The sequence below is a fragment of the Bombina bombina genome, chromosome 5 (assembly GCF_027579735.1).
Source record: "Bombina bombina isolate aBomBom1 chromosome 5, aBomBom1.pri, whole genome shotgun sequence".
Taxonomy (NCBI): domain Eukaryota; kingdom Metazoa; phylum Chordata; class Amphibia; order Anura; family Bombinatoridae; genus Bombina; species Bombina bombina.
In genome coordinates, this window is record NC_069503.1 from 262,352,865 (window position 1) to 262,377,091 (window position 24,227).

The 24,227-nt window shown below is 39.9% G+C and overlaps 1 protein-coding gene across 4 annotated transcripts in view; it reads left to right on the forward strand.

Annotated features, from left to right (window-relative positions):
• Window positions 1-24,227, forward strand: part of NSUN6 (NOP2/Sun RNA methyltransferase 6) — a 391,580-nt gene that overhangs the window by 356,499 nt on the left and 10,854 nt on the right. For all 4 annotated transcript variants that reach the window (XM_053713964.1, XM_053713965.1, XM_053713966.1 and 1 more), the window contains one exon: window positions 21,272-21,397. In XM_053713964.1, coding sequence (XP_053569939.1) covers window positions 21,272-21,397 — 126 coding nt within the window. The remainder of the gene's footprint in view (window positions 1-21,271; window positions 21,398-24,227) is intronic.

The window sequence follows — 24,227 nt, forward strand, 5'->3', positions numbered from 1 at the left end:
GCTCCCTTCAGGTCACAGTTCCATGATGGCAACCATTGTTGGTAGAAAGATCCTGTAGCCAGAAAAAAATATAAATCATCAGATCCTAGATAGTTATGTATTCCCCAAAGCTGTTAAGTTAATCATCTATAAACAAAGATTGTCAACAATTAGCAGCGAAAGGAGATCATGCCTGCAAGAATGCCAAAATACATCTTCAATATGAGAATACAACACTAGTTACTTAAAGCCAAGTAGGAATATTGATTCTGGTTAGTGCAGCAATGTGCACAAACCTACTTCACACTGGAACCCATAGTGTATGAATTTAACCTACTCCAACTTTAAAATAGCAATTAACTATAACTCAAAACTGAGATATAGGCTGGTCTTCATCAAAATATCACCAAACTGTGTCAATAGTATGAGTCTATTAGCCTGACTGGAATCTGACGCACCATAACTAGTTTGGGCAGCGCTATATAACTGGCTATCAGCAGCAAAGTAAGGTTCTTCTTCCTTAAGAGTATAAAGAACCTGCTTAATTGTAGTGGAGGCTAACCTAGCAGTTGTTGGGATTCACCCCCCCCCCCCAGATCTTAGCTGCAGGAGTATGATACACCTTATCTACTCATCACTCATCCCACACTAGGAGACCAGCTGCATCCCCCTCAGCAGGATCAGTTTCAAGGTGGATTAGGCTCTTCACTGCCGTCAAGCTTGGTAAGGAGCCCTCAGTACCTCTTTCTTTTTGAGTAGCTGATCTGTGCACACCATCCCAAATTAATTTCCGAGTTTCCTGTCTACTTCAGTAGCAATCAAATTAAGGTTATCTGGTAGGTCTGTGGGCCATAACATTATCAAAAGACTTCAAATTCCTCCAAGATAGTTTGGATATTTGAATAAATGTCCCCCATTATATAGCATGTAAGAGCTAGTGGTTGCTAATATAGCAATTTAATGATTACTGCTTGACCCAGGTTACTGGGGGAGGGGGGTGATTCCTCAATGTTGGGCCGCTGCCTGGAGACTCAACAGTCCGCACCTGGGCTGGGAGCTGACTAATACAGTAATCCTAGGATCAATCACTTTAGCAAAGTTTGAACCAGTCAAATAAACTTGTAATTCATGAATACTGTAGATTCCAACAGATAATTGTCAAATTAATGGAATCACCCCAGCAGCCTCATATATTTCAACCAATCATGCCCGCCGCCCAGACACGCCCCCTATCCTCATGCTTAATGACATCTGCTTTATTCTGTGACTCTGCAATAGTTAATTTATTTTCCCACCACTTTTAAGCATGTCCTTTCTTCAATATTCAGAGTGCTGAAGCTGTATTTCTGCTTTGCATATTATCTCAGGAGGGGAAAATAATTTCTGAAATTTTCAAGAGTAGAGCAATTTTATTTCTTGAAACTTTTCAGTGTGTATATTGCAGGTCCTTATTATTGTCTACTGTATTATTAATAATCTTATTATTGTTTATTTTTTTCCCCCTTAATTATCTTAGGCTTTACTCTTCAAGTCACTGCATATTGCCTGTACTTTTTCTCTTATTTCTCTGTGTTTATTATAGCACAATACTGTCTAGTAGTTTGTTTATTAAATTGAGCATTCTGGACCTGGCCCCTCTAATATGGATCCTTTAGAAGACAAATCCTCTGATCACTTGTTTAAGTGTATTTCTCCTACATTGGTGTATCCGGTCCACGGCTTCATCCTTACTTGTGGGATATTCTCAATCCCTACAGGAAGTGGCAAAGAGAGCACACAGCAGAGCTGTCCATATAGCTCCCCTCAGGCTCTGCCCCCCCTGTCATTCTCTTTGCCGCTCTAACTAGTAGCATCTCCACGGGGGTGGTAAAGAGTATGTGGTGATAGTTGTAGTTTTTTATTTCTTCTACCGTGGACTTAAAGGATGCGTACCTGCATATTCCTATCCACAAAGATCACCATCAGTTCCTAAAGTTCGCCTTTCTGGACAAGCATTAACCAGAATTTTCACAAAGGTGCTAGGGTCCCTTCTAGGGGTGCTAAGGCCAAGGGGCATTGCAGTAGCACCTTACCTAGACGACATCTTAATACAAGCGTCGTCCTTTCACAAAGCAAAGGCTCATACGGACATTGTTCTAGCCTTTCTTTCATGTAATTAGCAAGAGTCCATGAGCTAGTGACGTATAGGGGATATACATTCCTACCAGGAGGGGCAAAGTTTCCCAAACCTCAAAATGCCTATAAATACACCCCTCACCACACCCACAAATCAGTTTTACAAACTTTGCCTCCTATGGAGGTGGTGAAGTAAGTTTGTGCTAGATTCTACGTTGATATGCGCTCCGCAGCAGGTTGGAGCCCGGTTTTCCTCTCAGCGTGCAGTGAATGTCAGAGGGATGTGAGGAGAGTATTGCCTATTTGAATTCAATGATCTCCTTCTACGGGGTCATTTCATAGGTTCTCTGTTATCGGTCGTAGAGATTCATCTCTTACCTCCCTTTTCAGATCGACAATATACTCTTATATATACCATTACCTCTACTGATTCTCGTTTCAGTACTGGTTTGGCTTTCTACTACATGTAGATGAGTGTCCTGGGGTAAGTAAGTCTTATTTTCTGTGACACTCTAAGCTATGGTTGGGCACTTTTATATAAAGTTCTAAATATATGTATTCAAACATTTATTTGCCTTGACTCAGGATGTTCAAACATTCCTTATTTCAGACAGTCAGTTTCATATTTGGGATAATGCATATGAATAAATTTTTTTCTTACCTTAAAATGTGACTTTTTTCCCTGTGGGCTGTTAGGCTCGCGGGGGCTGTAAATGCTTCATTTTATTGCGTCATTCTTGGCGCAGACTTTTTTGGCGCAAAAAATATTTTCTGTTTCCGGCGTCATACGTGTCGCCGGACGTTGCGTCATTTTTTACTTTTTTTATGCGCCAAAAGTGTCGGCGTTCCGGATGTGCAGTCATTTTTGGCGCCAAAAGCATTTAGGCACCAAATAATGTGGGCGTCTTTTTTGGCGCTAAAAAATATGGGCGTCACTATTGTCTCCACATTATTTAAGTCTCATTATTTATTGCTTCTGGTTGCTAGAAGCTTGTTCACTGGCATTTTTTCCCATTCCTGAAACTGTCATTTAAGGAATTTGATCAATTTTGCTTTATATGTTGTTTTTTCTATTACATATTGCAAGATGTCCCAGATTGACACTGAGTCAGAAGATACTTCTGGAAAAACGCTGCCTGGTGCTGGATCGACCAAAGTTAAGTGTATCTGCTGTAAACTTGTAGTATCTGTTCCTCCAGCTGTTGTTTGTAATGAATGTCATGACAAACTTGTTAATGCAGATAATATTTCCTTTAGTAATGTTACATTACCTGTTGCTATTCCGTCAACATCTAATAATCAGAGTGTTCCTGTTAACATAAGAGATTTTGTTTCTAAATCCATTAAGAAGGCCATATCTGTTATTCCTCCTTCTAGTAAACGTAAAAGGTCTTTTAAAACTTCTAATTTTTCAGATGAATTTTTAAATGAACATCATCATTCTGATTCTGATAATGTTTCCTCTGGTTCAGAGGATTCTGTCTCAGAGGTTGATGCTGATAAATCTTCATATTTATTCAAAATGGAATTTATTTGTTCTTTACTTAAAGAAGTCTTAATTGCATTAGAAATAGAGGATTCTGGTCCTCTTGATACTAAATCTAAACGTTTAAATAAGGTTTTTAAATCTCCTGTAGTTTTTCCTGTCCCTGATGCTATTTCTGAAGTAATCTCCAGGGAATGGAATAATTTGGGTAATTCATTTACTCCTTCTAAACGTTTTAAGCAATTATATCCTGTGCCATCTGACAGATTAGAGTTTTGGGACAAAATCCCTAAAGTTGATGGGGCTATCTCTACTCTTGCTAAATGTACTACTATTCCTACGACAGATAGTACTTCCTTTAAGGATCCTTTAGATAGGAATATTGAATCCTTTCTAAGAAAAGCTTACTTATGTTCAGGTAATCTTCTTAGACCTGCTATATCTTTAGCGGATGTTGCTGCAGCTTCAACTTTTTGGTTAGAAGCTTTAGCGCAACAAGTAACAGATCATAATTCTCATAGCATTGTTAATCTTCTTCAACATGCTAATAACTTTATTTGTGATGCCATCTTTGATATCATTAGAGTTGATGTCAGGTATATGTCTCTAGCTATTTTAGGTAGAAGAGCTTTATGGCTTAAAACTTGGAATGCTGATATGTCTTCTAAGTCAACTTTGCTTTCCCTTTCTTTCCAGGGTAATAAATTATTTGGTTCTCAGTTGGATTCCATTATCTCAACTGTTACTGGAGGGAAAGGAACTTTTTTACCACAGGATAAAAAATCTAAAGGTAAATTTAGGTCTAATAATCGTTTTTGTTCCTTTCGTCACAATAAGGAACAAAAGCCTGATCCTTCACCCACAGGAGCGGTATCAGTTTGGAAACCATCTCCAGTCTAGAATAAATCCAAGCCTTTTAGAAAACCAAAGCCAGCTCCCAAGTCCACATGAAGGTGCGGCCCTCATTCCAGCCCAGCTGGTAGGGGGCAGATTAGTTTTTTCAAAGAAATTTGGATCAATTCAATTCACAATCTTTGGATTCAGAACATTGTTTCAGAAGGGTACAGAATTGGCTTCAAGATAAGGCCTCCTGCAAAGAGATTTTTTCTTTCCCGTGTCCCAGTAAATCCAGCGAAAGCTCAAGCATTTCTGAAATGTGTTTCAGATCTAGAGTTGGCTGGAGTAATTATGCCAGTTCCAGTTCTGGAACAGGGGCTGGGGTTTTATTCAAATCTCTTCATTGTACCAAAGAAGGAGAATTCCTTCAGACCAGTTGCGGATCTAAAAATATTGAATCGTTATGTAAGGATACCAACATTCAAAATGGTAACTATAAGGACTATCCTGCCTTTTGTTCAGCAAGGGCATTATATGTCCACAATAGATTTACAGGATGCATATCTGCATATTCCGATTCATCCAGATCACTATCAGTTTCTGAGATTCTCTTTCCTAGACAAGCATTACCAGTTTGTGGCTCTGCCGTTTGGCCTAGCAACAGCTCCAAGAATTTTTACAAAGGTTCTCGGTGCCCTTCTGTCTGTAATCAGAGAACAGGGTATTGTGGTATTTCCTTATTTGGACGATATCTTGGTACTTGCTCAGTCTTCACATTTAGCAGAATCTCATACGAATCGACTTGTGTTGTTTCTTCAAGATCATGGTTGGAGGATCAATTTACCGAAAAGTTCATTGATTCCTCAGACAAGGGTAACCTTTTTAGGTTTCCAGATAGATTCAGTGTCCATGACTCTGTCTCTGACAGACAAGAGACGTCTAAAATTGATCTCAGCTTGTCGAAATCTTCAATCACAATCACTCCCTTCGGTAGCCTTATGCATGGAAATTCTAGGTCTTATGACTGCTGCATCGGACGCGATCCCCTTTGCTCGTTTTCACATGCGACCTCTTCAGCTCTGTATGCTGAACCAGTGGTGCAGGGATTACACAAAGATATTTCAATTAATATCTTTAAAACCATTTGTACGACACTCTCTGACGTGGTGGACAGATCACCATCGTTTAGTTCAGGGGGCTTCTTTTGTTCTTCCGACCTGGACTGTAATTTCAACAGATGCAAGTCTGACAGGTTGGGGAGCTGTTTGGGGGTCTCTGACAGCACAAGGGGTTTGGGAATCTCAGGAGGTGAGATTACCAATCAATATTTTGGAACTCCGTGCAATTTTCAGAGCTCTTCAGTCATGGCCTCTTCTAAAGAGAGAATCGTTCATTTGTTTTCAGACAGACAATGTCACAACTGTGGCATACATCAATCATCAAGGAGGGACTCACAGTCCTCTGGCTATGAAAGAAGTATCTCGAATACCTGTCTAGTTTCTGCGATTCATATCCCAGGTATAGACAATTGGGAAGCGGATTATCTCAGTCGCCAAACGTTACATCCGGGCGCATGGTCTCTTCACCCAGAGGTATTTCTTCAGATTGTTCAGATGTGGGGACTTCCAGAAATAGATCTGATGGCTTCTCATCTAAACAAGAAACTTCCCAGGTATCTGTCCAGATCCAGGGATCCTCAGGCGGAAGCAGTGGATGCATTGTCACTTCCTTGGAAGTATCATCCTGCCTATCTCTTTCCGCCTCTAGTTCTTCTTCCAAGAGTAATCTCCAAGATTCTGAAGGAATGCTTGTTTGTTCTGCTGGTGGCTCCAGCATGGCCTCACAGGTTTTGGTATGCGGATCTTGTCCGGATGGCCTCTTGCCAACCGTGGACTCTCCCGTTAAGACCAGACCTTCTGTCACAAGGTCCTTTTTTCCATCAGGATCTCAAATCCTTAAATTTAAAGGTATGGAGATTGAACGCTTGATTCTTAGTCAAAGAGGTTTCTCTGACTCTGTGATTAATACCATGTTACAGGCTCGTAAATCTGTATCTAGAAAGATATATTATAGAGTCTGGAAGACTTACATTTCTTGGTGTCTTTCTCATCATTTTTCCTGGCATTCTTTTAGAATTCCGAGAATTTTACAGTTTCTTCAGGATGGTTTGGATAAAGGTTTATCTGCAAGTTCCTTGAAAGGACAAATCTCTGCTGTTTCTGTTCTTTTTCACAGAAAGATTGCTAATCTTCCTGATATTCATTGTTTTGTACAAGCTTTGGTTCGTATAAAACCTGTCATTAAGTCAATCTCTCCTCCTTGGAGTTTGAATTTGGTTCTGGGGGCTCTTCAAGCTCCTACGTTTGAATCTATGCATTCGCTGGATATTAAATTACTTTCTTGGAAAGTTTTGTTTCTTTTGGCCATCTCTTCTGCTAGAAGAGTTTCTGAATTATCTGCTCTTTCTTGTGAGTCTCCTTTTCTGATTTTTCATCAGGATAAGGCGGTGTTGCGAACTACTTTTAAATTTTTACCTAAGGTTGTGAATTCTAACAACATTAGTAGAGAAATTGTGGTTCCTTCATTGTGTCCTAATCCTAAGCTTTGAAATATTATGTTGAAGCTACTAAGAATTTCCGAAAGACTTCTAGTCTATTTGTTATCTTTTCCGGTTCTAGGAAAGGTCAGAAGGCCTCTGCCATTTCTTTGGCATCTTGGTTAAAATCTTTAATTCATCTTGCTTATGTCGAGTCGGGTAAAACTCCGCCTCAAAGGATTACAGCTCATTCTACTAGGTCAGTTTCTACTTCCTGGGCGTTTAGGAATGAAGCTTCGGTTGATCAGATTTGCAAAGCAGCAACTTGGTCTTCTTTGCATACTTTTACTAAATTCTACCATTTTGATGTGTTTTCTTCTTCTGAAGCAGTTTTTGGTAGAAAAGTACTTCAGGCAGCTGTTTCAGTTTGATTCTTCTGCTTATAATTTCAGTTTTTTTCATTATAAGATTTAAACTTTATTTTGGGTGTGGATTATTTTCAGCGGAATTGGCTGTCTTTATTTTATCCCTCCCTCTCTAGTGACTCTTGCGTGGAAGATCCACATCTTGGGTAGTCATTATCCCATACGTCACTAGCTCATGGACTCTTGCTAATTACATGAAAGAAAACATAATTTATGTAAGAACTTACCTGATAAATTCATTTCTTTCATATTAGCAAGAGTCCATGAGGCCCACCCTTTTTGTGGTGGTTATGATTTTTTTGTATAAAGCACAATTATTCCAATTCCTTATTTTTTATGCTTTCACACTTTTTTCTTATCACCCCACTTCTTGGCTATGCATTAAACTGATTTGTGGGTGTGGTGAGGGGTGTATTTATAGGCATTTTGAGTTTTGGGAAACTTTGCCCCTCCTGGTAGGAATGTATATCCTTTATACGTCACTAGCTCATGGACTCTTGCTAATATGAAAGAAATGAATTTATCAGGTAAGTTCTTACATAAATTATGTTTTATAAGGTCTCACGGGTGGAAGTTGAACATAGAAAAGAGTTCTCTGTCCCCGTTCACAAGGGTTCCCTTCCTGGGAACAATAATAGACTCAGTAGAAATGAAGATCTTTCTGACGGAGGTCAGGAAGTTAAAACTTTTGAACACTTGTCGAGTTCTTCAATCCATTCCTCAACCCTCCATAGCTCAGTGCATGGAGGTAATAGGACTAATGGTTGCGGCAATGGACGTGGTTCCCTTTGCTCGAATTCATTTAAGACCACTGCAACTGTGCATGCTCAAACAGTGGAATGGGGATTATGCAGATTTATCTCCCCAGATACAAATGGACCAGAAAACCAGAGACTCACTCCTCTGGTGGTTGTCTCAGGATCACCTGTCTCATGGAATGAGTTTCCGCAGACCGGATTGGATCATTGTCACGACCGACGCCAGCCTCTTAGGCTGGGGTGCGGTCTGGGAGTCCTTGAAAGCTCAGGGTCTTTGGTCTCGGGAAGAATCTCTTCTCCCGATAAACATTTTGAAATTGAGAGCGATATTCAATGCGCTCCAGGCATGGCCTCAACTAGCGGAGGCCAAATTCATCAGATTTCAGTCGGACAACATGACGACTGTAGCGTACATCAATCATCAGGGAGGAACAAAGAGTTCCCTGGCGATGAGGGAGGTATCCAAGATCATCAAATGGGCAGAGGATCACTCCTGCCATCTATCAGCAATTCACATCCCAGGAGTGGACAACTGGGAAGCGGATTATCTGAGTCGTCAGACTTTCCATCCGGGGGAGTGGGAACTTCACCCGGAGGTTTTTGCCCAGTTAACTCAACTATGGGGCCTTCCAGATCTGGATCTGATGGCGTCACGTCAGAACTCCAAAGTTCCACGTTACGGGTCCAGGTCCAGGGATCCCAAGGCGACATTGGTAGATGCCTTAGTGGCGCCTTGGTCGTTCAATCTAGCTTATGTCTTTCCACCGTTTCCTCTTCTTCCCCGGTTAGTAGCCAGGATCAAACAGAAGAAGGCTTCGGTAATTCTAATAGCTCCTGCATGGCCACGCAGGACTTGGTATGCAGACCTGGTGAATATGTCATCGGTTCCACCATGGAAGCTACCTTTGAGGCAGGACCTTCTAATCCAAGGTCCATTCGAACATCCAAACCTAGTTTCTCTGCAACTGACTGCTTAGAGATTGAACGCTTGATTCTAGCTAAGCGTGGGTTTTCGGAATCAGTTATAGATACTCTGATTCAGGCTAGAAAGCCTGTCACCAGGAAAATTTACCATAAGATATGGCGGAAGTATCTTTGCTGGTGCGAATCCAAGGGTTACTCATGGAGTAAGATTAGGATTCCAAGGATACTATCTTTTCTCCAAGAAGGATTGGAGAAAGGTATGTCAGCTAGATCCTTAAAAGGACAGATATCTGCTCTGTCTGTTTTGTTGCACAAGCGTCTGGCAGCCGTGCCAGATGTTCAGGCGTTTGTACAGGCTTTAGTCAGAATCAAGCCTGTCTACAGACCTGTGGCTCCTCCATGGAGTCTAAATTTAGTTCTTTCAGTTCTTCAAGGGGTTCCGTTTGAACCTCTACATTCCATAGATATTAAGTTACTATCTTGGAAAGTTTTGTTTTTGGTTGCTATTTCTTCTGCTAGAAGAGTTTCTGAATTGTCTGCTTTGCAGTGTAATTCACCCTATCTGGTATTTCATGCAGATAAGGTCGTTTTACCGTTTCCAATAAGAATATTAACCAGGAAATAGTTGTTCCTTCTCTGTGTCCTAATCCAGTTTCTAACAAGGAACGTCTGTTACACAATCTTGATGTGGTTCGTGCTTTGAAGTGTTATCTAAAAGCAACTAAAGACTTCAGACAAACATCGTCCTTGTTTGTCGTCTATTCTGGCAAGAGGAGAGGTCAAAAGGCGACTGCGACCTCTCTGTCTTTCTGGCTGAAAAGCATCATACGGTTGGCTTATGAGACTGCTGGAAGGCAGCCTCCTGAACGAATTACAGCTCACTCTACTAGAGCTGTGGCTTCCACATGGGCTTTCAAGAATGAGGCTTCTGTTGAACAGATCTGTAAGGCAACAACTTGGTCTTCACTGCATACATTTGCCAAATTTTACAAATTCGATACTTTTGCTTCTTCGGAGGCTATTTTTGGGAGAAAGGTTTTACAAGCAGTGGTGCCTTCCGTTTAGGTTACCTGACTTGTTCCCTCCCTTCATCCGTGTCCTAAAGCTTTGGTATTGGTTCCCACAAGTAAGGATGAAGCCATGGACCGGATGCACCAATGTAGGAGAAAACAGAATTTATGTTTACCTGATAAATTTCTTTCTCCTACGGTGTATCCGGTCCACGGCCCACCTTGGCATTTGGTCAGGTTTAAATTTTATTTTTGTAAACTACAGTCACCACTGCACCCTATGGTTCTCCTTTTTCTCCTAACCGTCGGTCAAATGACTGGGGGGGCGGAGCCTGAGGGGAGCTATATGGACAGCTCTGCTGTGTGCTCTCTTTGTCACTTCCTGTAGGGATTGAGAATATCCCACAAGTAAGGATGAAGCCGTGGACCGGATACACCGTAGGAGAAAGAAATTTATCAGGTAAACATAAATTCTGTTTTTTGTAAATGAATTCCTATTACTCCACCAGCTCAACTATGGAGCTCATGTATGGAGCATCTTATGCATTTTAACCAGTATAATGCTGTCCTTGCTTCTGAAGGAGTCTGTCCTCCCTTTTTACTGTGCAGAGGAGTTCTTCAGATTTTGCTCTTGGATTTAAATATTTTGTACGATTTACTGTATCTGAGATGTTGGCGGCCATTCCACCTCCAAGTAAGCGCAAAATAGGTACTGATAAACATCTTTCAGTTGATCTACCTAGTTATTCTGTATATTCCCGGGTCAGACGTGTAGATCAGTTATTTTCAGACTCTATATCCTCAGATGCATTTTCTGATGGTGAGGTTCATTTTGATGAACAGGAGTCAGTTGCTGATACAGAATCCGCCTTGTTTTATGTTTAAGATTGAACACTTAGATCTCTTTTAAAGGAGGTGTTATGTGCCTTAGGGGTACAGGACACAAAACCTTTAGAAGAAAAATCCATTACAGTTGGATTTCATTTTTAAACAGTCTCTCAAAACATAAGAGGTGTTTCCTGTTCCTGAGGCCATTTCTAAAATTATTTTCAAGGAATCGTCAAAGCCTGGTATCCTTTTAACTCTGCTACTAGTGTGGAACTTTTGGAAAGAATTCATAAAGTAGATGGAGCCATTTCTACCTTAGCAAAACTTTCTATTATTCCTTTGGATGATAGTACACATTTTAAATTGCTTTTGTAGCTGCAACTTCGACCTTTCGATGTCAGATGCTTCTATAGATGAAGATTTTAAACATAGTCTAAAACTTATTTGATCAGCAAACACAATGCTATTGTTGACATCATTAGAATCAATGCTAAAAACATGGCGTTGATCAGTTTTGACAAGATGGTCTCTGGCTCAAATCTTGGTCAGCTGACATGGTCTTAAAGTCTAGACTGTTTGCTCTTCCTTTTAAGGGAAAGGTTCTATTTGGTCCTAATCTTGATGCTGCAATATCTACCGTGACTGGATATAAAGGAGCTTTTCTTCCTCAGGACAAGAAGTCTAAGAGAGAGACAATCTAATCGGTTTCATTCCTTTTGTCAATCAAGGAATCAAAGGTCTTCTATGAGACAAGAGTCTTCAAGATATTCCTGGAAATCTTATCCTTCCCGAAACAAGGCTAAATGGTAAAAAAAAAAAACTTCTTCCTCTTCTAAATCTGTTTGAAGGTGCAGCCCCCAATCCAGATTGTCTGGTAGGGGGCAAATTGCACCTTTTTTAGAAGCCTTGGTCTTAGTCTGTACATGATCCCTGGGTGTTATCAATAGTTTCTCAAAGATATCGAATAGGCTTAAGATCAAGGCCTCCTAGAGAGAGGTTTCCTCTGTCCCATCGTCCAAAGAACCTTGTGAAGACCCAAATCTATTTTTCATTGTGTGTTCAGGAACTTATGGGAGTAATAGTTCAAGTTTCAATTCTAGATCAGGGCCAGGGTTTTTACTCCAAACGTTTCATAGAAGGATGGAACTTTTAGGCCGATTCTGGGTTTAAAAACTCTATACAAATTTTTTAGGGTTCCTACATTCAAAATGGAGAAAATCCAGACTACCCTGCCTCTTTTTTTAAGCAAGGACAGTTTATGCCCACAATAGATTTCAGGGATGCTTATCTTCATATCCCTGTTCACAAATATCATAATCAATTCCTCCGTTTTGCATTTCAGGACAAGCACTTTTAAATTTGTTACTCTTTCGTGTGGTCTGGCTCCTGCTCCCGGAATTTTTACAAAAGTTCTAGGAACTTTATCTGTAATAAAAGCTCAAAGTATTTTGGATATCTTGATTTCAGGCTCCATTTTTATCTTCAACAATATCTCACACCAAAATGATATTGTTGTTCTTCAGTTTTTAAGAGGGCCTAGATAAGGGCTTATCTGTCAGCTCTTTAAAGGGTCAAATTTCTGCTCTATCTTTGTTATTCCATAAAAGGATTGCATAACTTCCTGACATTTAGAGTTTTGTTTAGGCTTCAGTTCAGCTTAGACCAGTAACTAAGCAGATTGCTCCTCAATGTAATCTAATTTGTACCATATAATTTTATAGGGTTCTCCCTTTGAACCAATGCATTCCCTAGACATTAAGTACCTTCCTTGGAAAGTTTTGTTTCTTCTTGCAATTTCATCATTTAGAAGAGTTTAAGTTATCAGCTCTTTTTTGTGACCCTCCTTATCTTGTTTTTCACCAAGATAAGGCGGGTTTTAAGGACAAAGTTTGATTTCTTACCTAAAGTCGTCTCTTCTGATAATATCAATCAAGAAATTATTCTCCCTTCTCTTTGTCCTAATCCTCGAAATTCCAAAGAAAGAATACATCTTCATAATTTGGATGCATTTAGAGCTTTAAATGTTATTTGCAGGCTACAAAGAATTTTATGCAATCTTTTAATCATATTTATTATACAATCTATTTATTCATATATCAAGGCCACTCAAAGGCCAAAGGATCTCAGCTGTTACTTTAGCTTCTTAGAAAATACTCCCAATTCACATGGCTTACTTGGAGATGTAAAATTCAAGAACAAGGGGTCATGAGCTCAAGCTAAAGGGTAGTAGATTCAGGAGTAATTTGAGGAAGCACTACTTTACAGAAAGAGTGATTGATTTATGGAATAAACTTCCTCAAGAGGTAGTAGCGACAAACACTGTGGGGGACTTTAAAAATGCATGGGACAAGCATAAGACTATCCTACAAACTAGATAAGTTTATACTGTTAGGTAATATCGGGCAGACTTGCTGGGCCTATGGCTCTTATCTGCCGTCAATATCTATGTTTCTATGTCTCCTCCAAAGCGCATTACAGTTTCTACTTCTTGGACTTTTAACAATGAGACTTTTGTTGAACAAATTTGCAAGGCAGCAACTTGGTCATCCCTACATACTTTTACTAAAGTACACCCCTCATATATATTTTTGTAAATATTTTATTATATCTTTTCATGTGACAACACTGAAGAAAAGACTCTTTGCTACAATGTAAAGTAGTGAATGTACAGTGTAAATTTGCTGTCCCCTCAAAATAACTCAACAGACAGCCATTTATGTCTAAACCGTTGGCAACAAAAGTGAGTACACCCCTAAGTGGAAATGTCCACATTAGGCCCAATTAGCCATTTTCCCTCCCCGGTGTCATGTGACTCGTTAGTGTTACAAGGTCTCAGGTGTGAATGGGGAGCAGGTTTGTTGAATTTGGTGTTATCGCTCTCACACTCTCTCATACTGGTCACTGTAAGTTCAACATGGCACCTCTTGGCAAAGAACTCTCTTAAGAGCTGAAAAAAAGAATTGTTACTCTACATAAAGATGACCTAGGCTATAAGAAGATTGCCAAGACCCTGAAACTGAGCTGCAGCACGGTGAGCAAGACCATAGAGCGGTTTCACAGGACAGGTTCCACTCCGAACAGGCCTCACCATGGTCGACCAAAGAAGTTGAGTGTACGTGCTCATCGTCCTATCCAGAGGTTGTCTTTGGGAAATAGACGTATGAGTGCTGCCAGCATTGCTGCAGACGTTGAAGGGGTGGGGGGGTCAGTCTATCAGTGCTCAGACCATACGCCGCACATTGCATCAAATTGATCTGCATGGCTTACAAAATACTAGATAAAATTATATTGCGCTCGACCGGAACTGATTATATCTGTTAGGGAAACAACTATTGTTTATTTATATTAGTATCCTTAATTTGTATTTTCAAATACAAATTTGATGAGCTTAAAAAATTTATGAGCTAAAAGAAGAAAATGTCATATCGTTATTATATATATTGTAAAAAATCTTATATATGTGGTAATGGCACCTTTAAATGTAAACTTGAATAGGAACCAAAATACAGTGGGTCAAAAAAGTATTTAGTCAGCCACCAATTGTGCAAGTTCTCCCACTTAAGAAGATGAGAGAGGCCTGTAGATTTCATCATAGGTATACTTCAACTATGAGAGACAAAATGTGGAAACAAATCCAGACAATCACATTGTCTGATTTGGAAAGAATTTATTTGCATATTATGGTGGAAAATAAGTATTTGGTCACCTTCAAACAAGCAAGATTTCTGGCTCTCACAGACCTGTATCTTCTTCTTTAAGAGGCTCCTCTGTCCTCCACTTATTACCTGTATTAATGGCACCTGTTTGAACTTGTTATCAGTATAAAAGACACCTGTCCACAACCTCAAAACAGTCACACTCCAAACTCCACTATGGTGAAGACCAAGGAGCTGTCGAAGGACACCAGAAACAAAATTGTAGACCTGCACCAGGCTGGGAAGACTGAATCTGCAATAGGCAAGCAGCTTGGTGTGAAGAAATCAACTGTGGGAGCGATAATTAGAAAATGGAAGACATACAAGACCACTGATAATCTCCCTTGATCTGGGGCTCCACGCAAGATCTCACCCCGTGGGGTCAAAATGATCATAAGAACGGTGAGCAAACATCCCAGAACCACACGGGGGGACCTAGTGAATGACCTGCAGAGGTATGTTGCGTATGTTTCAATGTATTAAATCTCCACTTGAATCGTACTTTGTGTGCACTTCTTTCTCTTTCTTTTCCTGATCTGCATGGCTGTCGTCCCAGAAGGAAGCCTCTTCTAAAGATGATGCACAAGAAATCCCACAAACTGTTTGCTGAAGAGAAGCAGACTAAGGACATGGATTACTGGAACCATGTCCTGTGGTCTGATGAGACCAAGATAAACTTATTTGGTTCAGATGGTGTCAAGCGTGTGTGGCGGCAACCAGGTGAGGAGTACAAAGACAAGCATGGTGGTGGGAGTATCATGGTCTGGGCCTGCATGAGTGCTGCCGACACTAGGGAGCTACAGTTCATTGAGGGAACCATGAATTCCAACATGTACTGTGACATACTGAAGCAGAGCATAACCCCCTACCTTCGGAGACTAGGCCGCAGGGCAGTATTCCAACATGATAACGACCCCAAACACACCTCTAAGACGACCGCTGCCTTTCTAAAGAAGCTGAGGGTAAAGGTGATGGACGGGCCAAGCATGTCTCCAGACCTAAACCCTATTGAGCATCTGTGGGGCATCCTCAATTGAAGGTGAGGGAGTGCAAGGTCTCAAACATCCACCAGCTCTGTGATGTCATCATGGAGGAGTGGAAGAGGACTCCAGTGGCAACCTGTAAAGCTCTGGTGAACTCCATGCCCAAGAGGGTTAAGGCAGTGCTGGAAAATAATGGTGGTCAGACAAAATATTGTCACTTTGGGCCCAATTTGGACATTTTCACTTAGGGGTGTGCTCACTTTTGTTGCCAACGGTTTAGACATTAATGGTTGTGTGTTGAGTTATTTTGAGGGGAAAGCAAATTTACAAATTTACACTGTTATACAGGCTGTACACTCGCTACTTTACATTGTAGCAAAGTGTAATTTCTTCAGTGTTGTCACATGAAAAGATATAATATATTTACAAAAATGTGAGGGTGTACTCACTTTTGTAAGATACTGTGTGTATATATATATATATATATATATATATATATATATATATATATATACAGGGAGTGCAGAATTATTAGGCAAATGAGTATTTTGACCACATCATCCTCTTTATGCATGTTGTCTTACTCCAAACTGTATAGGCTCGAAAGCCTACTACCAATTAAGCATATTAGGTGATGTGCATCTCTGTAATGAGAAGGGGTGTGGTCTAATGACATCAACACCCTATATCAGGTGTGCATAATTATTAGGCAACTTCCTTTCCTTTGGCAAAATGGGTCAAAAGAAGGACTTGACAGGCTCAGAAAAGTCAAAAATAGTGAGATATATTGCAGAGGTATGCAGCACTCTTAAAATTGCAAAGCTTCTGAAGCGTGATCATCGAACAATCAAGCGTTTCATTCAAAATAGTCAACAGGGTCGCAAGAAGCGTGTGGAAAAACCAAGGCGCAAAATAACTGCCCATGAACTGAGAAAAGTCAAGCGTGCAGCTGCCAAGATGCAACTTGCCACCAGTTTGGCCATATTTCAGAGCTGCAACATCACTGGAGTGCCCAAAAGCACAAGGTGTGCAATACTCAGAGACATGGCCAAGGTAAGAAAGGCTGAAAGACGACCACCACTGAACAAGACACACAAGCTGAAACGTCAAGACTGGGCCAAGAAATATCTCAAGACTGATTTTTCTAAGGTTTTATGGATTGATGAAATGAGAGTGAGTCTTGATGGGCCAGATGGATGGGCCCGTGGCTGGATTGGTAAAGGGCAGAGAGCTCCAGTCCGACTCAGACGCCAGCAATGTGGAGGTGGAGTACTGGTTTGGGCTGGTATCATCAAAGATGAGCTTGTGGGGCCTTTTCGGGTTGAGGATGGAGTCAAGCTCAACTCCCAGTCCTACTGCCAGTTTCTGGAAGACACCTTCTTCAAGCAGTGGTACAGGAAGAAGTCTGCATCCTTCAAGAAAACATGATTTTCATGCAGGACAATGCTCCATCACACGCGTCCAAGTACTCCACAGCGTGGCTGGCAAGAAAGGGTATAAAAGAAGAAAATCTAATGACATGGCCTCCTTGTTCACCTGATCTGAACCCCATTGAGAACCTGTGGTCCATCATCAAATGTGAGATTTACAAGGAGGGAAAACAGTACACCTCTCTGAACAGTGTCTGGGAGGCTGTGGTTGCTGCTGCACGCAATGTTGATGGTGAACAGATCAAAACACTGACAGAATCCATGGATGGCAGGCTTTTGAGTGTCCTTGCAAAGAAAGGTGGCTATATTGGTCACTGATTTGGTTTTGTTTTGTTTTTGAATGTCAGAAATGTATATTTGTGAATGTTGAGATGTTATATTGGTTTCACTGGTAAAAATAAATAATTGAAATTAGGGATGCACCGAAATTTCGGCAGCCGAAATTTTCGGCCGAAAATGAGCCTATCCCATTCGGGCCGAAAGAGGGGCAAACCGGCCGAAAATTGCGTGCTCTATCTGCCCCACACCTACACTTACTGGCCGCCGCTTACTGCATCTACTTGCACCTAAAATTAAGGATGGTGTAGCTAGAGGCCTTCTCGGCCGTTTAATTAGCAACTACATTTCCCACAACACCACTCACTGCAGCACAGCCTCCTCCCTCCTTTCCTACCTAGAGCGGTTCCTTCCTCTTTTTGCAAAATCTGCACTTCCTGTTCTGAAAGGCTCCGGTGTACTGTTTGCTTAGTGCTGTAGAAGAAGAGTTGCTCCGGTTCAGTGGTTCAGCAGTTCACCTCTGTGAGAGACAACGGAGGTTTGATTTACAGTTGTGTAGTGTGAGGAGGTAGAGGGGGGTTGCTCTGTGTTATGCTGTTGTAAATCAAACCTCCGTTGTCTCTAACAGAGCTAAACTGCTGAACCGGAGCAACTCTTCCTCCACAAAACGCTGAATAATTGCAGTAATAGACAAAGCTTCTACGTTTTAAATCCCTAGTAAACAGTTATACAAGCAGGGCTTTTACTTAGTGTGTGTACCACATGTGTGACTTTTTTGTGCTGTTATTTAGTCTGTAAATAGTGTGTGTGTGAGCTGTGTATAACATATTTACTGTATAACCTATATATATATATATATATATATATATATATATATATATCTACTCATAACCTAAATATACAAAGCTTATCTGCTCTTTATTAAACCCAACAAATACCACACTACAGTTTTGTGCTGTTATATAGCCTGTACATAGTGTGTGTGAGCTGTGTATAACCCATAAATATCGAATACACAGCTTATCTGCTCTTTATTAAACATGACAAATACCAAACTGCAGCTCTGTGCTGTTATATAGTCTGTAATTAGTGTGTGAGCTGTGCATAACAACTATTTACTGTGTATAACCCATATACAGTATATCTAGTTATAAGCTAAATATCTAATACAAAGTGTATCTGCTCTTTATTAAACCTAACAAATACCAAGCTGTAGCTCTGTGCTGTTATTTAGTCTGTAATTAGTGTGTGTGAGCTGTGTATAACATAACTATTACACATGCAGTATTCCTGATCTGCCAATAAATATTAATACTGCAGTGTAAACCATTTCTTGCAAGTTTTAATTGTCTAGCCCTTACTGTTTTGCATAGATAGAAAGGTTTTCTAGGACTATACTAAATTTGGATAACTAGTAAACCAAAAGAAAATCTCTTAAATCTGATTCTGTTACATAGAACTGAATGAAGAATGTATATTGATATTAAATAATCAACAATATATTATTCTTCACTCATTCATATATAACAGAAACAGATTTAACAGATTTTTATTTATATTGCTTTTTAAAGTTATTTTTTTGTCCAATTTCAGTGTGGTTAATGGTTATTTATTTATTGGCTTGTATTTTTTTTTATTTCAGATCCATTAAATTCATTAAAAACTGTAATATAAAATTATAGAAAAAAAACTATTTTAAAATCATTTTTGAAAAAAAAAGTCAGTTTCGGTTTCGGTTTTCGGCCAAGGGCATCCTGAATTTTCGGTTTCGGTTTCGGTCCAGAATTTTCATTTCGGTGCATCCCTAATTGAAATGGGTATATATTTGTTTTTTATTAAGTTGCCTAATAATTATGCACAGTAATAGTCACCTGCACACACAGATATCCCCCTAAAATAGCTATAACTAAAAACAAACTAAAAACTACTTCCAAAACTATTCAGCTTTGATATTAATGAGTTTTTTGGTCTCATTGAGAACATGGTTGTTGTTCAATAATAAAATTAATCCTCAAAAATACAACTTGCCTAATAATTCTGCACTCCCTGTATATACGTATATATATATATATATATATATATACAGGGAGTGCAGAATTATTAGGCAAATGAGTATTTTGACCACATCATCCTCTTTATGCATGTTGTCTTACTCCAAGCTGTATAGGCTCGAAAGCCTACTACCAATTAAGCATATTAGGTGATGTGCATCTCTGTAATGAGAAGGGGTGTGGTCTAATGACATCAACACCCTATATCAGGTGTGCATAATTATTAGGCAACTTCCTTTCCTTTGGCAAAATGGGTCAAAAGAAGGACTTGACAGGCTCAGAAAAGTCAAAAATAGTGAGATATCTTGCAGAGGGATGCAGCACTCTTAAAATTTCAAAGCTTCTGAAGCGTGATCATCGAACAATCAAGCGTTTCATTCAAAATAGTCAACAGGGTGGCAAGAAGCGTGTGGAAAAACCAAGGCGCAAAATAACTGCCCATGAACTGAGAAAAGTCAAGCGTGCAGCTGCCAAGATGCCACTTGCCACCAGTTTGGCCATATTTCAGAGCTGCAACATCACTGGAGTGCCCAAAAGCACAAGGTGTGCAATACTCAGAGACATGGCCAAGGTAAGAAAGGCTGAAAGACGACCACCACTGAACAAGACACACAAGCTGAAACGTCAAGACTGGGCCAAGAAATATCTCAAGACTGATTTTTCTAAGGTTTTATGGACTGATGAAATGAGAGTGAGTCTTGATGGGCCAGATGGATGGGCCTGTGGCTGGATTGGTAAAGGGCAGAGAGCTCCAGTCCGACTCAGACGCCAGCAAGGTGGAGGTGGAGTACTGGTTTGGGCTGGTATCATCAAAGATGAGCTTGTGGGGCATTTTCAGGTTGAGGATGGAGTCAAGCTCAACTCCCAGTCCTACTGCCAGTTTCTGGAAGACACCTTCTTCAAGCAGTGGTACAGGAAGAAGTCTGCATCCTTCAAGAAAAACATGATTTTCATGCAGGACAATGCTCCATCACACGCGTCCAAGTACTCCACAGCGTGGCTGGCAAGAAAGGGTATAAAAGAAGAAAATCTAATGACATGGCCTCCTTGTTCACCTGATCTGAACCCCATTGAGAACCTGTGGTCCATCATCAAATGTGAGATTTACAAGGAGGGAAAACAGTACACCTCTCTGAACAGTGTCTGGGAGGCTGTGGTTGCTGCTGCACGCAATGTTGATGGTGAACAGATCAAAACACTGACAGAATCCATGGATGGCAGGCTTTTGAGTGTCCTTGCAAAGAAAGGTGGCTATATTGGTCACTGATTTGTTTTTGTTTTGTTTTTGAATGTCAGAAATGTATATTTGTGAATGTTGAGATGTTATATTGGTTTCACTGGTAAAAATAAATAATTGAAATGGGTATATATTTGTTTTTTGTTAAGTTGCCTAATAATTATGCACAGTAATAGTCACCTGCACACACAGATATCCCCCTAAAATAGCTATAACTAAAAACAAACTAAAAACTACTTCCAAAACTATTCAGCTTTGATATTAATGAGTTTTTTGGGTTCATTGAGAACATGGTTGTTGTTCAATAATAAAATTAATCCTCAAAAATACAACTTGCCTAATAATTCTGCACTCCCTGTATATATATCAAACAGTCACACGTTAAAATGTTGTCTGGCAAAAAAAAGTTTTAAAGAGACAATAAACACCTTGAGATTTGTATATCAAAAGTTTTGTTATGCATTTTGAAACAACTCTGCAGTATACCTTCATTATTTATTTTCCCTCTTTTCTAATGCAATTTAGCTGTGAAACAACTTTTTTATCTCTCAGATCTTGAAATACATTTACTCCTGATTACAAAAAGTTTATGGACTCATAACCTCTAGTGTATATGCTAAAGTAACTGTCCTACTGATATTTTGTGCTTGAGCTTTTGTAGCCATTATAATAACTATTTTCATATTTTATTTTTTTTACAGGCAGTAAAGCTACTAAAACCTGGTGGTATACTTGTATATAGCACATGTACTATAACATTGTCTGAAAATGAAGAACAGGTAGCTTGGGCACTCAGAACCTTTCCTTGCCTTCAGCTTCAGCCACAGGTAAATAAAAATGAAACGCAGCCTTCCCTGATCATTTGTGCCTATATTATTATTATTCCCATAGAAAAAAAAATTCTTGTTTAGACATGATTTTTAATTGTGATTCAGATGCTTGGAGTAAGAAGTCATAGGAAAATAAAAATCACTTTATATATGGTTTTGCCGTTTCTTCAACAAATATAGTTTATTTTCTGCTTATTTTGCCCCACATCTGTTGCACTATTCATTCTTGTTGCTTTAATAGATTCTTCAGTTTGGATTTCTTTTTTTATAAACATTAACATTCATGGCCCTGCTACCAACTTCCTAACATATGGGAGGCACATTTTTTAGAAGCCTTAATGTTACCATTCACATTTAATTTTTGACATTTCTATCAATTGGTAGGTACAAGGGTCTTTTATACCCTAGCCATTTGCTCTGAGTCACATGTAAGCACAGATAGGATTGAGACTGAAGATTTATACACAGTTTGTACATGTGTTTAGTTTTGTGCTCAATTTATGTATGAAGTATGTTTGTGCACATTTAACATACTCTGGTATCCAGTATGTTAGCTGGCTGGAGAGGTTAATACAGGGACAAATACATAGTGCAGTAACTTTTTTTCTTTTCTTTCCATAAGGTGGTGAGATTTCACGATTCATTATGCATGGGATAAGTTACCACCACTAAGAGGAGGAAAAATCCCCAAACATTTAAGAGCAATTCCTCCCACCTCACTGATATGTCAATCTAAATCTTTGCCTTCCAGAAGGTGGGTGAAGAAATTAGGTGCTTGGGAGGAGGTCTCAGACAGATTTGAGGCCCATTTCCTCCCTCAGCAATCTGCTGTTTAGAGTCAGAGGGAAGATATTGGAGTATGGGGCAGTGACAAAATTACTCACAGTCAGGAGTTAATCACAAGCCTACCACAGGTTTTGCGGGAACTGGTCCCTTTGCATCCTCCTGTTGGGTCAGTATACTCCTGTTTTCTTTCATGTAATTAGCAAGAGTCCATGAGCTAGTGACGTATGGGATATACATTCCTACCAGGAGGGGCAAAGTTTCCCAAACCTCAAAATGCCTATAAATACACCCCTCACCACACCCACAAATCAGTTTTACAAACTTTGCCTCCTATGGAGGTGGTGAAGTAAGTCTTATTTTCTGTGACACTCTAAGCTATGGTTGGGCACTTTTATATAAAGTTCTAAATATATGTATTCAAACATTTATTTGCCTTGACTCAGGATGTTCAACGTTCCTTATTTCAGACAGTCAGTTTCATATTTGGGATAATGCATATGAATAAATTAATTTTTTTCTTACCTTAAAATTTTACTTTTTTCCCTGTGGGCTGTTAGGCTCGTGGGGGCTGAAAATGCTTCATTTTATTGCGTCATTCTTGGCGCGGACTTTTTTGGCGCAAAAAATTTTGTTCTTCCGACCTGGACTGTAATTTCAACAGATGCAAGTCTGACAGGTTGGGGAGCCGTTTGGGGGTCTCTGACAGCACAAGGGGTTTGGGAATCTCAGGAGGTGAGATTACCAATCAATATTTTGGAACTCCGTGCAATTTTCAGAGCTCTTCAGTCATGGCCTCTTCTAAAGAGAGAATCGTTCATTTGTTTTCAGACAGACAATGTCACAACTGTGGCATACATCAATCATCAAGGAGGGACTCACAGTCCTCTGGCTATGAAAGAAGTATCTCGAATACTGGTATGGGCGGAATCCAGCTCCTGTCTAGTTTCTGTGGTTCATATCCCAGGTATAGACAATTGGAAAGCGGATTATCTCAGTCGCCAAACGTTACATCCGGGCGAATGGTCTCTTCACCCAGAGGTATTTCTTCAGATTGTTCAAATGTGGGGACTTCCAGAAATAGATCTGATGGCTTCTCATCTAAACAAGAAACTTCCCAGGTATCTGTCCAGATCCAGGGATCCTCAAGCGGAAGCAGTGGATGCATTGTCACTTCCTTGGAAGTATCATCCTGCCTATATCTTTCCGCCTCTAGTTCTTCTTCCAATAGTAATCTCCAACATTCTGAAGGAATGCTCGTTTGTTCTGCTGGTGGCTCCAGCATGGCCTCACAGGTTTTGGTATGCGGATCTTGTCCGGATGGCCTCTTGCCAACCGTGGACTCTTCCGTTAAGACCAGACCTTCTGTCGCAAGGTCCTTTTTTCCATCAGGATCTCAAATCCTTAAATTTAAAGGTATGGAAATTGAACGCTTGATTCTTAGTCAAAGAGGTTTCTCTGACTCTGTGATTAATACTATGTTACAGGCTTGTAAATCTGTATCTAGGAAGATATATTATAGAGTCTGGAAGACTTACATTTCTTGGTGTCTTTCTCATCATTTTTCCTGGCATTCTTTTAGAATTCCGAGAATTTTACAGTTTCTTCAGGATGGTTTGGATAAAGGTTTGTCTGCAAGTTCCTTGAAAGGACAAATCTCTGCTCTTTCTGTTCTTTTTCACAGAAAGATTGCTAATCTTCCTGATATTCATTGTTTTGTACAAGCTTTGGTTCATATAAAACCTGTCATTAAGTCAATTTCTCCTCCTTGGAGTTTGAATTTGGTTCTGGGGGCTCTTCAAGCTCCTCCGTTTGAACCTATGCATTCATTGGATATTAAATTACTTTCTTGGAAAGTTTTGTTTCTTTTGGCCATCTCTTCTGCTAGAAGAGTTTCTGAATTATCTGCTCTTTCTTGTGAGTCTCCTTTTCTGATTTTTCATCAGGATAAGGCGGTGTTGCGAACTTCTTTTAAATTTTTACCTAAGGTTGTGAATTCTAACAACATTAGTAGAGAAATTGTGGTTCCTTCATTATGTCCTAA